This window comes from Oncorhynchus kisutch, linkage group LG4, assembly GCF_002021735.2.
Source record: "Oncorhynchus kisutch isolate 150728-3 linkage group LG4, Okis_V2, whole genome shotgun sequence".
Classification (NCBI taxonomy): Eukaryota; Metazoa; Chordata; class Actinopteri; order Salmoniformes; family Salmonidae; genus Oncorhynchus; species Oncorhynchus kisutch.
In genome coordinates, this window is record NC_034177.2 from 66,707,679 (window position 1) to 66,724,672 (window position 16,994).

A 16,994-nucleotide genomic window follows, 5' to 3' on the forward strand; every position below is an offset into this window, starting at 1 on the left:
ACACACGGTAATGGGGGGGGGGGGAGCAGGAAAAGGGGCTGAGCTGGACCCAAGGAAAGAAACAATAAATATACAAAAACACCCCTAAGCTAGACTAGCCTACTTTAACAACAGCTAACTAACCAAAAATACAGTGGGTGGTCCGCCCAGTTCTAACTAGTGTATTTAACAAAGTTCACCTACGGGTAGTGTATGCCCATGGGCGACTTGTCTTGGTATCCCCCTTTTCCCACCAGCAATCAAACAAAAACACCATAACCAAAAACAATACTCACAGGAGATGACAAAGTGATTTGGAGGTGCTCAAACAAAATACAGGTTAAGACACAAAGCGAGAGTGAAACACAGAGACCTACAGACATGGCATTTACAGAGAGATATTGAGCTAGCTTTTACAGAGAGATATTGAGCACTAGAGCAAACAAATGATGGGGGTTTTAAACCATGGGGAAGGAACTGTGATAGGGTAGGAAATAGGAGGAGGTGTGTCTTCTGATTGATGATTGATTGTTGACTGATTGGGGAGTGATGATTTTCACCTGTGAGGGGAGAAGGAGAGAAAAGAAACACAGGATACACACACACACACCTGTATCCGTAACACCGCCTATACATATCCCATCTATAAACAATGCCTCTCTCTGAACAGCAGGACGCAGATTGTACAGTCAACATTCCTGCCAGTTCTTGACTATGGTGACACTATTTATCGGAATGCACAACCACTACTCTTAATCCTTTGGATGTCGTCTACCATAGCACCCTTCGCTGCATCCTGTATCAAAAGGTTGGCTGGTCCTCATTAAAGTTCCGTAGATCACTTCATGACTCCTTTTTGTTTACAACGCTCTACTATACAAGCTTCCGACTTACCTAACTTTGCAGTTAAAGTATAAAAACATGAGATCCCAACACCGTTCCCAGGGTTGGTTAACTCTTGAAAGTCCTTGGGTCTTCACCGAACTAGGTAAATTCACTTTTAGTTTTAACGCTCCACATTTGTGACTCTTGTCAGGAAACTAGGTATATTTGCCATGAACTTGTGAATAATGATATTGTTCTGTAATAACAAATAAAAGTTTGCTAAAGTTAAGACTATAAACAATGCCTCTCTCTGAACAGCAGGATGCAGATTGTACAGTCAACATTCCTGCCAGTTCTTGACTATGGTGACACTATTTATCGGAATGCACAACCACTACTCTTAATCCTTTGGATGTCGTCTACCATAGCACCCTTCGCTGCATCCTGTATCAAAAGGTTGGCTGGTCCTCATTAAAGTTCCGTAGATCACTTCATGACTCCTTTTTGTTTACAACGCTCTACTATACAAGCTTCCGACTTACCTAACTTTGCAGTTAAAGTATAAAAACATGAGATCCCAACACCGTTCCCAGGGTTGGTTAACTCTTGAAAGTCCTTGGGTCTTCACCGAACTAGGTAAATTCACTTTTAGTTTTAACGCTCCACATTTGTGACTCTTGTCAGGAAACTAGGTATATTTGCCATGAACTTGTGAATAATGATATTGTTCTGTAATAACAAATAAAAGTTTGCTAAAGTTAAGACGTTGTCAGCTATATGAAATGGTCATTATTTGAACTGGCTAGCCAGCTAACTTAGAGTTAGCTAGCTAACAAGCTCGAAACAAACCAAAACATTGTTTAGAAAGTTGATTTTAGTTGCCTGGTTTGCTAGATTGACATATATTCAATATCTTTTTGAGTGGATGGGTTTATTGGTGGGTTTATTGGTGTTATGTTATTTTGGACCACAAGGCTGCTGATGTCATGCAGCCAGTCGATTTGTGTGTATACTTTTTCATAACGACAATTAGTTCGATGTCGGATGACAATAGAATGTTCATGATGTCACTGCGACAACTGTCTATAGACATAGTTTCAATCAGCCTTAAGTTTTGAAATCTTTGGTTGTTTAGTACACAACTGTATTCACTCAGTATAGCACATGGCCTCACATGTGAATCCTTAAAAAGATGGGTGGGGCTAAGGCTTAAGAGGGTGTGAACGATGCTGAATGGGTGTAGACAAAGAAGAGCTCTCTAGTGGGTGTACCCAAACATTCAAGGTCCATTTTCTCAAAAGTGGGGTTAGAAGTTTAGAAGCATAACTACTTTCCCATTGTTCCTCAACTGTAGTGTATGATATATAATTTAAACTCTGAGCCTCTACTTTTATCCAATGTAAAAAAAACACAATTTCAAATTTTGCTACATAAGACCAAAAATTGAGCCAGTCACTCACATTTTTGGAATAAAATACATTCATTTGGATTCCCTGGTGCCATTTTGGCAGCTTAAAACCCTTAATGAGTTCACCAAGGTGTGCAATTGTTTTGATTTTCATTTGTTTATGATGCCTGTGATGTTTGTGATGTTCTAATGTAATGTACTTGTTATTGTATATTGTTATTCTGCCTTGTATCTAGTAGTTTAGTTTTTATTTTATGTCCTCAGGGCACCATTGAAAATGAGACCCAGTTCACAATTGGGCTCCCCTGAATAAATACAAGTTTTTAAAAATGTCTAAAGACCTTGGGACTGAACACCTCCCTCTGCAACTGGATCCTGGATGGGCCACCCATAGGTGGTGAGGGTAGACAACAACACATCCGCCACGCTGACCCTCAACTCGGATGGAGCCGCAGTGTCTCCTGACCCCTCCTGTCTCAGCCTCCAGTATTTATGCTACAGTAGTTTGTGTCAGGGGGCTAGGGTCAGTTTGTTATATCTGGAGTACTTCTCATGTCCTATCCGGTGTCCTGTGTGAATCTAAGTATGCTCTCTCTAATTCTCTCTTTCTTTCTCTCTCTCGGAGGACCTGAGCCCTAGGACCATGCCTCAGGACTACCTGACATGATGACTCCTTGCTGTGCCCAGTCCACCTGGCCGGGCTGCTGATCCAGTTTCAACTGTTCTGCCTGTGATTATTATTATTTGACCATGCTGGTCATTTATGAACATTTGAACATCTTGGCCATGTTCTGTTACAATCTCCACCTGGCACAGCCAGAAGAGGACTGGCCACCCCACATAGCCTGGTTCCTCTCTAGGTTTCTTCCTAGGTTTTGGCCTTTCTAGGGAGTTTTTCCTAGCCACCGTGCTTCTACACCTGCATTGCTTGCTGTTTGGGGTTTTAAGCTGGGTTTCTGTACAGCACTTTGAGATATCAGCTGATGTACGAAGGGCTATATAAATACATTTGATTTGATTTGAACTCAGGGGCCCCTCAGGGGTGCGGGCTTAGTCCCTTCCTGTACTCCCTGTTCACCCACGACAATTGCACCGCGCACGACTCCAACACCATCATTAAATTTGCAGACGACATGATGATGTTAGGAGGAGGAAAACAATCTCTCCCTCAACATGAGCAAGACAAAGGAGCTGATCGTGGACTACAGGAAACGGAGGGCCGAGCATGCCCCCATTCACATCGACAGGTCTGTAGTCACTAAGCTAAGGACCCTGGGACTAAACACCTCCCTCTGCAACTAGATCCTGGACTTCCTGATAGGCCGTCCCCAGATGGTAAGGGTAGGTAACAACACATCTGCCACGCTGATCCTCAGCACGGGGGCCCCTCAATGGTGTGTGCTCAGTCCCCTCCTGTACTCCCTGTTCACTCATGACTGCACGGCCAGGCACGACTCCAACACCATCATTAAGTTTGCTGATGACACAACAGTGACAACGATGAGACAGCCATAGGGAGGAGGTCAGAGACCTGACTGTGTGGTGCAAGGACAACAACCTCTCCCTCAATGTGACCAAGACAAAGGAGATGATTGTGTACTACAGGAAAAGGAGGACAGAGCACGCCCCATTCTCATCGACGGGGCTGTTGTGGAGCAGGTTGAGAGCTTCAAGTTCCTTGGTGTCCACATCACCATCAAACTAACATGGTCCAAGCACACCAAGGCAGTCGTGAAGAGGGCACGACAAATCTTATTCCCCCCCAGGAGACTGAAAAGATTTGGCATGGGTCCTCAGATCCTCAAAAGATTTTACAGCTGCACCATCAAGAGCATCCTGACGGATTTCATCACTGCCTGGTATTGGAACTGCTCGGACTCCGACCGCAAGGCACTGCAGAGGGTAGTGCGTACGGCCCAGTACATCACTGGGGCCAAGCTTCCTGCCATCCAGGACCTCCATACCAGGCGGTGTCAGAGGAAGGCCATAACAATTGTCAAAGACTCAAGCCACCCTAGTCATAGACTGTTCTCTCTGCTATCGCATGGCAAGTGGTACCGGAGTGCCAAGTCGAGGTCCAAGAGGCTTCTAAACAACTTCTACCCGCAAGCCATAAGACTCCTGAACATCTAATCAAATGGCTACCTAGACTATTTGCAGTGCCCCCCTCCCCCTTCTACACTGCTGCTACTCTGTTATTATCTATGCATAGTCACTTTAATAACTCTACCTACATGTACATATTACCTCAATTACCTCGACACCGGTGCCCATTCACATTGACTCTGTATCGGTACCCCCTGTATATTGTCCCGCTATTGTTATTTACTGCTGCTCTTTAATTATTTGTTATTTTTATCTCTTACATTTTTTGGTAGGGAATCTGTTTTCATATTTGGTGTGTCATCATAGTGGTCTCTGACTTGTGGTCAGACTCGCTCAGGTGGAACAAACTTCAATTTGCACCTTTTTCAATGCTGATTTGAATGTCATTGATAAAACATAGAGGTGTCAAAGATTTTTTTTATGCAAACATCCTTTCTGAATTTAAAAGTATCCTCGAAGTAATCATCTATTTTTTTTCAAAAGTATCTGTATTCTGATTACAATATTTTTTACTGGGATTACAGTTACCATCTTTTGTAATCCGATACTCCCCAACCCCACTTAATGCAGTTATTTTATCGATAGGAGTGGCAAAAAAGCTGCTTGTGCATTGATAAGCAAGCAATATCCACAGTCGAGGTACAGATAGAGCTGGAGCTGGAATGTGAAGCTAACTGCAGCTGGCTAGCTTTAGAAAACCTTGAGCAGATCTAGCTTCCTTCGTAGTGTACCCCTCGGGTCTGGCCAGCGTGTTTCAGTAATAGCCTATACAGGAGTGAGGCTAATCTAAATTCAGGGCTGCTTTGCAGTCGTTGTTGTGATTGCGTGACATCTACTTGTCAAATCTGCAGTTGCGATTTTCGAGGCTGCAATTAAAATTGAGACTACATAGGTCAGACATGGGAGTGCCGGTTAGGGTGTACGTGTGTCTATGTGAGACTGTGAAAGAAGGGGCTTGGGTCTTAAACTGGCCTCTGTTGCCCTGTTTACTTGCATTCCCTGGCACCATATTGGGGGTCTATATCCAGAGGGGTTCTGTTGCATTTAAATCGAGACCTCTTTTGGGTTGCTGCTCACTCTGTGCTGCTGGCTACTCAACTACAAGTCATTTTGAGTGCACCATACAGCAATGCTGCGTTCAACCACTCCAGTGATCCATGCAGTGCAAAAAAAGGAAAAGCTCAACACAAAATTCTTCCTGACTGGCCCTCCTTTGGTCGCCTCCCTCCTCTTCCTCTCTCCTGCATATTTTGTTGGGTTTGTTATCCCAGCCGAGGGCATTGATGAGACCATGGCATTGTTGCTGGAAATTACACAGGTATGCTAGCACAGGGCATTTCCATCTGAAAGGACCCATGAGCACCAATGTGTGAAGTTCATAGGAGTATGTCAAATTGGGTGTCAAATGAAAGCTAAGAGTTGATCTTTTTGAGAAATTAAGGGAAATATACATTTTTCAAAAATGTTCTGTCCTAAAAATTGGGAATTAACAAAGGCTTTGATTTCTGGTCAAATAGATGGAAAATGGGTTTTTAGAAAACATCTACCAGAAAAAGTCTTACAAGGTATTTGAAATACATCAAAACACAATAATGTTGAAGTAAAGACCCCTGCCAACTAAAATCAACACATATTTAGTTTTGAAGAAATTATTTGTCTTCTGTAAGTTTAAGAAATTAAGAAACCTTGGCTTCCTTGTGCCAAAACCAAATATATTTTCTAATTTCTCTCCCTCATGAGGAGGGAGGACAATGGAAGTTCACAGAAGTAGCAAGTAATGGTAGACCTACCAATAAGTTAGTGTTTTTGCTGATATCAAGTGTGTTCAGGAATTTTTAAGTGATTAAAAAAGGAATTGAAAAATCAGTCATGGAATTACTGCAATTGAATTGGCTACAATGGCATGTACAGCTCATAACTGTTTTTTTCTCTTTCTGTCATCTGGTGAACAAAGCACGACTGAACTGTCTGGACAACCCCTACCTGCCTCTCTATCTCTCCGCTGCTCTCTTTTTCACAATGATCTCTTTCTCTCCAGTTAATGTCACCTCTCCTGGCTCTTACTGACACCTATCACAACACCTACCAGTCACCCTCTTTCCATTTAATGTAACAAGCACTCTCACCCACTGAACACCGACCAACACCAGACGTCCATAGACGTTGAAAAGTAGATACAATTTTGTCATTTGCCCTGGCCGGATCAAATCTGAACCAATCATAGACGTTTATGTTTCACAAGTTTGGTCAGCACAGTAGAGTACAGTAGAGAAAACACACACACACAATTTAACACACATACTCTAAAACACACACATTATTCTTTGTAATGTAATATTCTAATGGAGCAATGTAAATTTGTATAATGCTCAATGTTGGACGCCAGGAAGAGTAGCTGCTGCCTTGGTAACAGCTAATGGGGATCCTAAAACTAAGTACAGTAACGTCACAATACAGAAAAGCAGAGAACAGTAAAGTGCAGTACAGCACAGTAGAGTAGAGCACACTAGAGTATAGTATAAGGTACCGTACTCTACTGTGATGTCCAAACTTGTGACATAGATGACCATGATTGTTTCAGACTTGGTCTGGTCTGGACCAAACAGATTAGGTCTTGTTTGGAGGCGGAGCTCTTTACAATAATAGCCAGGATGTAGACTAACTGCCCAGGACCCGGTTTCCGATAGCAATGGAATTTAGGCGTACAAATTTTTGATGATGCATCTTTCCTACAACCTGAAGATAACATGCATTTCTCTAAACACCACACAGAGAGAATGGTCGCTAGTGCGTTGTTGGAGCGTGTGTTGATAGGATCTGAAGAAAGGATCTAACAATTCCTTAACATTAGAATTATTTCACAATACAGACGATGGATTAGCTCCTGAAGAGATATGACCACCGATGGCTGCAAATATTGAGGTGGCTTATTCTAATGCTTACCTGTTAAAAATGCACTAAATCACAGCACATTTGAGCACGTTAGGCTACACATCATGAAATATGTTGAGATAAATTACAGACAGTAGTCTACAAGTAGCAAAATAGAACTCAATTGATTGAACATTAAATGTATTTCAATATGATTGGTGTTTATATTTTAATGCTGTGATCTCGGTTTTCATTTGAAGCATATTTTGTATACGTCGCTTGTTTGTGTCAATTGCAAAGACATTGGCAACTTTGTATTTGTAGTCGACTTTGTTCTGCAGTTCTACTTCATACCTTTCAGACCATCAGTACGGTTGAGAGTATGGATTATATCCCTCTCACTCTGCGTAGGTCACAGTGGGAGCACGACCATGCACGGTTTCTTATTTCTTCTTGCAAAATTGGCTTAGCCCTATTGCGAAAATGTACTGCATCTTCCCAAGTCCCGTTAGGGTAAGCTTAACTCTATGCGATTCGCCCTCCAAGGCTGTGTGACAGCTCTCCCCTACCTATCCCTTTTACTGGAGGATGCCGGGCTTCCTTGTCTTGTGCTGATTTAGCCCACCAGCTAGCGTATGTATTACCGTACTCCGGTGCTGACCATGTCAAGATATCCTCCACTGCTGTGCTCGTTATAGAGGCCACCGGGCACTAGTTCTCCTTCAACTACTTAAAACTCAAACTGTTCACTTCCCTATATAACCACATCCAGGAAGGTTGTTAGCCTAGCCAGCTATAAAACATGAGATTCGCATAGGTCATGACAACGTTGATGAAACTGATCCACATTTTGAGAGCATCATCATCCCTACAACACCACCTGCTACGAGGCATTCTGACTGAGTCCAATGCCAGTTTTGATGACTTACTACTGCACAACCTTGTCAGATGGCTCAGCAAAGACACGGTTTTGGAATGCATTCGGGAGGAAATCTAAGCTTATTAAGAGCAAAAGAGTGACATTGGCAACTCCGTTTTCTGAGTTTTGGAAACATTTTTGACAGACATTACATCACACCTTAATCAACTGAATGTTAAGCTGCGCGGACGGGAAAACACAGTGTGTGATATGATGACAGCAGTCCGGACTTTCCAGAAGACATTTGAGTTTTTCACAAATGATCTCCAGAGAGAACTTGTCCACTTCCCCAATTTTCTGATGCAAACATAGGAAGACAAAGATGTTCCCAACAATGTTGATTTCATCCTGAAGCTGATGGATAACTTCACGGCTCGCTTTGATGACTTCAGTGTTGGAAGAGAAGTGCTTCTGCTCATCCAGAACCCCTTCTTGGTCACAAATGTTACAAAGCTGTCAGAAGAAGCCAAATAGATCTTCAGATGGATAGATGTTGCATCACAGCAAATGGAGTTGATTGAACTGCAAGAAAATGTGGCTTTAAAGGAGCAGGCTGGTGATTGTGACCCTGTCACTTTCTGGGGAAATATGGTACCTGCAGCTGATGTCCCTGTTCTCAAGAAACTGCCACTATACATCCTGACCATGTTTGGCTCCACATACAGCGGTGAATCCGCCTACTCCACAATGAACTTTATTAAAAACAAATACCCCACCAGGTTCACCAATGAACACCTGCACCAGTGTCTCAGAGTTGCTCTCACACCATTTGTTCCAAAGTTCACAGCATTGGCAGGAGACAGTGTTCTTGGGCTGAGTGGGAGAAAACAAGGATGTCATCGAGGTAGACGAAAACGAACCGGTTCAACATGTCGTGGAGAACGTCTTTAACCAGGGCCTGGAACACAGCAGGGGCGTTGGTAAGTGCAAATGGCATGACCAGGTATTTGTAGTGGCCATAGACCACGTTGAAGGCAGTCTTCCACTAGTCCCCTGCCCGTATCCGCTCCAGATGGTAGGCGTTCCGCAGGTCCAACTTGGAGAAAACGGTGGCGACCAGGGCGGCTCGAAGGCCAAGGCGATGAGTGGTAGCGGGTAGCAGTTCTTCACCGTGATGTCATTGAAGCCCCGGTAGTCAATGCACTGGCGCAGGGTTTTGTCCTTCTTCTAAACAAAGAAGAACCCTGCGCCGGAAGGGGAGGCAGAAGGACGGATACACCCTGCAGCTAGGGAGTTCTCGATGTAGGTCTCAATTGCCTTGGTCTCCGGACGCGACAGAGAGTGCAGTCGTCCCCGGGGCAGTGTGGTGCCTGGGAGAAGGTTGATCCCGGAATCATAGGATTGGTGAAGAGGAAGTGAAGTGGCTAGGGCCTTACTGAGGACCTCCCGGAGGTCCTAGCACTCCGCAGGAATGGCGGAGAGGTCCAGGGCAACTTCTGATCCCACAGGAAGACATCCCGGGGCAGGCTGCGCTGACTTCAGACAATGGGCGTGGCAGAACGGTCTCCAGCCCATAATGGCACCAGCAGTCCAGTCTGAGGGGATTGTGCCACTGGAGCCAAGAGAATCTCAATACCACGGGAAGCTGAGGAGACTTAATCAGCATAAATTGGATTGCCTCGCTGTGGTTCCCTGACACTCGTAGGTTGATAGGAGTGGTATTGTGAGTGACCCGGCCTACAGAGCGGCTGTCCAGCGCTCTAATGTCCATGGGAATGGAGAGGGGCTGAGTGGGGATGCCCAGCTCGGACGCCAGGGTAGCGTCCAAAAAACTCTCATCATCCCCAGAGTCAATGAGTACCCGGAGAGATTTCGACTGGTTCCCCCACAGCAGGATAGCATGGAAAGGGATGTGAGTAAGGGGAGAGGAAAAGTTCTGTATGGCCCACCAGAGTACTCGCCCCTTCTTGATGAGGCTGGGTTTTTAATTGGCAGATAGCTAAGAAATGTCCCGTAGCTCCACAATATAGACAGCTCTGGGTATGGAGTCAGCGTAAGTGCTCAGCCAGAGTCAATCTAGCACTACCCAGGTGCATGGACACCGAAGGAGGCGAGTCAGCAGCCCTCTGTAATTCCCGAGAGAACTCGGGTGACGTTGGGTTCACTTGGACATGTAGACTTCAGGGGTCTCCGGGATTCCTCGGAGGTGAGGTGGGAATCAAGGGCGAACGAGGGCAACAGGGCACAGATTCCCTCTCCCTCCTACGTTCTCGAAGCCTCCCATCAATCCGGATGGTCAAGGCTATGATGCAAGCTCATCTTTGATCACCTCCGATAATCCGTGAAGGAACATGCCGAACATTGCTTCCGTGCTCCAGGCACTCTCAGCCGCCAGTGTGCGAAAATCCACCGTGTAGTCTGCCACACTACGGGAGTCTTGACGTAGCTGGTAGGGTGCGCACCATTGATTCCCTATGGTTCAATACTCACACGTCCGCAGAATTACGATATGCCTTTTCCTATCATTTCCAAAAGTTGCTTATTGCACTGCAGACGTTGTATATTCAGATCCACAGAACTAGACACGCACCTTGTGAACAGGCAAGGCAGACAACTGCTTGGGGCCCCAGGCCGTTAGTGGGCTCTTGAGGGCTGACAAACTTTACTCCACAGCAATGTCTCAAAATGTGGCAACTGCAGTGACCGCAACCCCCTCCGCCTTAAACAACGAATGGATGATTTGCAATGACATCTCAGAAGGAAACCTCCCTAAAGGGGGCCCCATGAAGAGAGGGGAAACTCTCACCTCCAATGTGACAATGGCGAGCGCTAGCGAGACAGAGAGAAGCAAATTTGAAGAGGCACCGGCACCTTTCAAATCTGCTGTGTGGGAACATTTTGGATTCAACGTTCAATACGATGACGAGGTTAAGAAGACCGTAAACAAAGAAAGTACAGTCTGCAAGCATTGCTTTGTTACTGTCGGCTACTCGAGTGGAAACACTTCTAACATGTTGTGTCATTTACTCGCCATCACCCAGCCGTATCCCTTGCAGGTGGACCTGGTGCAAGGAGAGTCCACTTGTTAGCGAAAACACAACAATCTCTCACTGCTGTCTTCCAACAATAATTTAACCGAGTTACAATGTCCCCTCCCACCCACATTTCAGCAGAAAATTAATTCCCAAACTCTATGAAACATCACAGAGAGAAATTGAAAACGAATTGACACAGACACCCTATCTAGCTCTCTCCACTGATAGTTGGACCTCCAGAGGGACTCAAAGCTACCTCACTGTGACGGTTCTATATGTACTGGACTGGGAGATGAAGAGCTACGTGTTGCAAAAAGGGTGATGTGTTTATTTTTTTCCTTAAATATAAAGATAGCGAAACCATACCATTACTGTGGCCCACAAAACGTGATACATACCGAACCATGGGCCACTGTACTGTTGCATCCCTAGTAGGCGGAGCAGCTTACGAGCAGCCTCTCTCCTGGACAACGGAGAATCAAACACCTTCCGCACTTGGAGCTGGTCTTAGTTTGCTGGGTCAGTCATTGCCAGTTGTAATATCAGAACTCAGGATAAGACCCAGATGCAGACAGATAGAGTCACAGATGTTTAGGGGGCAGGCAAAAGACAGGTTAAAGGCAGGCAGAGGTCCGTAATCCCGGGCAGTCAATAAGGTACAGAACAGCAGGCTCAGAGTCAGGACAGGCAGAGGTTTGTAACCGGGTCAGAGTCAGGCAGGTGTAGAACGGCAGGCAGGCTCGGGATCAGGGCAGACAGAATGGTCAGAACCGGGAAAACTAGGAAACAGAACTTGAGAAAGCAGGGAGATGGGAAAACACGCTGGTAAGAAAAGACAAGACAACTGGCAACAGAGAATACAGGTATACATACACTGGGGATAATGAGGAAGATGGGTGACACCTGGATGGGTTGGAGATAAGCACAAAGAGGTGAAACAGACCAGTTGTAATTTCTCTCATTTAATGCAGGGCAAGGCCCAGCGTGACTTAAACACAAATATTGCATGGCCCACAGTGACGTTCTGTGTACTCAGATTATTATTTTCGTTCAACTCTCCTTTGTACTCCATAAAACATGCACTTAGTTTTATTTTAAAATATATAACATATTCAAGGCCCATGTTCAATGGTTCACAGTGTGCTTTCTTGCACAGACAATTATACAACCACTTTTGTTCTTCAGCCATGTTGATGCAATGTTGCACATGTTTACATTTGAAAGAAGTTGTAGTTCATTCAAATTCTTAGTCTCATTTAATGTATTTAATGTACATTTTATATAACAACATGTTTCCTAAGTCGTAGATGATTATGTTTATTACCAAAGTGCCGATAAAGGGCGATATCCATCCGGACCTTTGCCACCTAGGAAATTTGTGTCGCTGGACCTTCTCAAATAGTAGTTGAGTACCCCTGGTTTAGGGGGAAATGCTCTGAGTTTTAAAGATGCTCCTACGAATGTTCTAACATTGAACTTAGCCTTGAAATGCTGTTGAGAAATCAAATTTTATTTGTCACACGCACAGAATACAACAAGTGTGACTTTACTGTGAAATACTTACTTATACAAGCCCTTTCCCCGCAATGCAGTTAAAAAGGGAGAAAATTAACAAATAGATTAAAAAAATAATAGTAACACAATAAAACAATAACCAGGCTATATACAAGGAGTACCGGTACCAAGTCAGTGTACTGGGGAATGAGGTAGTTGGACTGATTGATTGAGATAATATGTACATGATGGTTTGATGGGTGACTGATTGAGGTAATACGTATATGTATGTAGGGGGTGAAAAGCAGAAAGTCCAGGTAGCCATTTAATTAACTGTCTTATGGCTTTGTGGTAGAAGCTGTTCAGGAGCCTTTCGGTCCCAGACTTAGCACTCCGGTACCACTTGCCGCGCGGTAAACCTGGTTCTCAGGTTGGAATGGAAAATCATGAATCAATTATGTATATTTCTGTGCTTTTCTTTTAGAGCAGGTTGGTGTGCCATGGAGACAACAACCAGAGTTATGTATGTGAATCAGACCACTGCTGTGGAGAGTCTCAGTGCTGCAGCTACTACTATGAGCTCTGGTGTGAGTTACCAGCTTCCTTCTCTCTGCTCCCCTTTCCCCCTTGTCTTTTCTCTCCCTGTACTATTCCATGTCTCCTCTCCTCCATACAGTGTATGCCTAACCAGAGTTATTTGTGTGAGCCTGTTGCTATCTCCTCTGTTCTGCTCTCCCCCTCTATCCTCTCCTCATATCGTATTCCCTGTCTATCCTCTGTCTCCATAGGTTGTGTAACTCTTAAATTAATACTGTGAGAGGGTAGCTCTAGTTGTTTACAGGCAGGGTTGTAGTCTCATGTTACTGGTGCAGTCCCTTTTTATAATAACTCAAGACTGACTGCATGGGCTTTAAAGGTACTGAGTCTGGAGCAGTTTTTCATTTGTTGTTTAGGCCTATGTTGCGCTCAACAAATGATCCTGAGCACTGAGGTGTGTGTGTCAGAGGTTTGAGACCTACAGATCTGTTGGAAATGGATGCTATTGCATTAACACGTAGCTCTGTTTTCAGGGTTCTGGTTGGTGTGGACTCTCATCATCATATTAATGTGCTGCTGTGTGTCTCAGCACCGGCGCTACAAGCAGAGCTTCCAGCAGCAGAGGAGACAGAATGAGATCAACCTCATTGTATACAGAGAGGCCCACAACAACACACAGCATCTCCCCCTCTATCTCAGTGAGTGCCTGTGTCTGTCTGTAGCATTTTGATATCCTTTAGTAGTGGTTTCTTTGCAGCAATTTGACCATGAAGGCTTGATTCACGTAGTCTCTGAACAGTTGATGTTGAGATGTGTCTGTTACTTGAACTCTGTGAGGCGCAATCTGAGGTGCAGTTAATTGCCCATTTCTGGAGCTGGTAACTGTAATGAACTTATCCTCTGCAACAGAGGTAACTCTGGGTCTTCCTTTCCTGTGGCGGTCCTCATGAGAGACAGTTTTTGCAACTGCAGTTCTGTACATTTTCCCTATTGACTGACCTTCATGTCTTAAAGTTATGATGGACTGTCGTTTCTCTTTGCTTATTATTTGAGCTGTTCTTGCCATAATATGGACTTAGTCTTTTACCAAATAGGGCTATCTTCCGCATACCAATCCTACCTTGTCACAACACAACTTATTGGCTCAAACGCATTAAGGAAATAAATACCATAAATTTACTCTTAACAAGGCACTCCTGTTAATTGACATGCATTCCAGGTGACTACCTCATGAAGCTGGTTAAGAGAATGCCAAGAGTGTGCAAAGCTCTCTTTAAGGCAAAGGGTGGCTACTTTGAAGAATCTCAAATATAAAATATATTTTGATTTGTTTAATTTAAATGCGGAAGACTTATTTCAGTTGAAGGTATTCAGTTGTACAACTGACTAGGTATCCCCCTTTCCCTTAATACTTTTTTGGTTACTACATGATTCCATATGTGTTATTTCCTAGTTTTGATGTCTTCACTATTATTCTACAATGTAGAAAATAGTACAAATAAAGAAAAAACATTGAATGAGTGGGTGTGTCCAAAGGATTGACTGGTACTGTATATCAAGACATTTCAATTAATATCCGCTCCTTCCCTCTCTCGTTGTATAGGATTCCTGCCTGACTACATGCTGCCAACCTATGAGGAGGTAGTTGACAGCACTGCCACTCCTCCCCCTCCCTACAGTCCCCCTCCAGTTAGCCTCTCTGTCCACCCAGCACCCTGACTGCCCTCGTCCTTCCCCCAGACAACCACCACATACCCAGACACAACCCCCACTGCGGCCCCCCGTGTCTACACAGGGGGAGCATGGCAATGGTTTCCCTGACAACAATAACTCGGCGTTGGGCAGGTAACTGCGCTTTACAGGCGACTCGGCAATCGAGATGTGTGATAACCAGGAGCTCTGGGCGGGAGGAGGAAGACACATGCTGGGAAGGGAGGAGGAAGAAAACATCTGTGATAGATGCAGACCCCAGATTCAGATCCACACAGACACCAATATACACACAGACATTAGAGACTCAGAGTTGATCCCCCAAACCTGTGAGTGAGAGGTGTGTGTGTGTGTGTGTGTGTGCCTGTGAATGTGTCCCTCCTTAGAAGAAAGTAGCACAATGCTTGCATCACAATGTGCATTCCTCTGTAATGCAGCCGTGCCATATGTAGCCATATCTTAAGGTGGTGATGCACTGACTCTAAAAGCCTGGAGTCTCACTACTGTGCCACACAAAGGCCAATAGATTATAGAGTTCCTGTACAGTTCAAATTATGAATTTATGCCATGTCGAACTGAATAGAAACTAAAAGCGGGCTGGCACGGTTGAGAGCTTTGCTGGAGGTACAAATTGGTTTCATAGAACCGCTTTCAACACTGTAGACTTCCTCATTGGTTTTGGGTCGAATTCAGGCATAACAGCGGCCTCTTGTGTTTATATATATATATATATATATATATAATCGTTGATTTATTCAGACAAGACATAAATGACTAAATGAGATACACAGTCTAACATCAACATAGGAATATACACAACCGGAATGAACAAAGCAAGAGAGATGCGCCAAGAAGGATTACAAGGTATATTCTTATTTTTCATTTTTAGATTAGCATGGAGCATCATCGTCTGACCTCATGTTAAAGAGACACCACGTTGATTGCACAAAAACTCACACACCTATGCAGTGCGGAGGTTAATGTTTGAAACGGTGAATATGACCGGTTTAATGTGTCTCGGTTATTGTAATGTGTCTTCAGAACTCCCTTTTACTAAGGAATCACGAAGTCTTGTTACGTAGCCTTTCTGTAATATATTATATGATTGAATAGCCTACGCTTTGATTAATACTGTGTAGCCTTATTGGGAACTGGGTTTCACATATCTCTATAGAGTAGTAGAGCAGCTCCCAGAGGCCATGATTGTACTTCCGATGTGGTTTTATTTATTATTATTATAATTATATATATATATATTTATATATAACAATAATTCTCTAAAGAAAAGTAAAAGAACATTGAAGTAATATATATATAAAAACATTCACGACACATTGAGTTTCAAAAGTTAAAATAAATAGAGTAAGGTCAGTGGTTACAGTTGTATAAACCTATGGTAGTGTTGTAAGAATCCAATGTTAAAAAAAAAAAAACGTTTTTGACTAATTCTAGAGATTTTATAAAATATTGTATTTCAAGTAAAAATATATTGCATTTGGGAACAGATTTCCAATATGTGTTTTTGTGAATACAACATTTACCAGAGAGAATGAAGAAATTAATGACTAATTCAGCTGTTTTGTTTTCATTTGAGTAATAACAATAACAATAACAATAACAACATTAAATCTTTCATTGTAGATACATGGGTCTTATTAATGAAATAAAACATGTAATTACTTAACTCGCTCCAAAATAACTTCACAGAGTTTCCGATGTGGGTGTGGTAGCGAATCAACCTTTATTTGTATGAGAGGCGAAGCCCAACTTGGCCAAAAATCTGTCTTCTCCAGCAGGTTGCAATGTTTTGTTTCTTTCACAAAAGCGATGAGTTTTTGTATGGAGGTCAATGAGAGGCTATGTGAGTTTTATTTGATCAAAGTTTCGTAATGCTTAGGTTGTTACTAGTGTACTGATAAAAGTCGGTAGGACACGTGACATCTCGGCAACTTTGAGATAAAACACTTTATATCGAAGTTGTCTCAAGATTACTTTGCATATTCATGACATGAGCTTCTTTCTCCATTGAAAACAGGCGGTTGACGTCAACAACAATATTGAAAACTAAATTAAAATAATGAGATGTATCCACCAATCCAAATAGAGGAATAGGTCGCATACACACATTTAACAGATGTTATTGAGTGTGTAGCGAAAAGCTTGTGTTCCT

The 16,994-nt window shown here is 43.5% G+C and overlaps 1 protein-coding gene across 1 annotated transcript; it reads left to right on the forward strand.

Moving 5' to 3' along the window:
- Positions 1–4,490: 4,490 nt before the first annotated feature.
- wbp1la (WW domain binding protein 1-like a) lies at positions 4,491–16,323 on the forward strand. Its single transcript, XM_020481656.2, has 4 exons — positions 4,491–5,636; positions 13,062–13,164; positions 13,648–13,812; positions 14,718–16,323. The coding sequence occupies exons 1-4, from the start codon at positions 5,448–5,450 to the stop codon at positions 14,831–14,833; spliced, it is 573 nt and encodes a 190-aa protein (XP_020337245.1). The 5' UTR covers positions 4,491–5,447; the 3' UTR covers positions 14,834–16,323.
- The last annotated feature ends 671 nt before the right edge of the window (positions 16,324–16,994 follow it).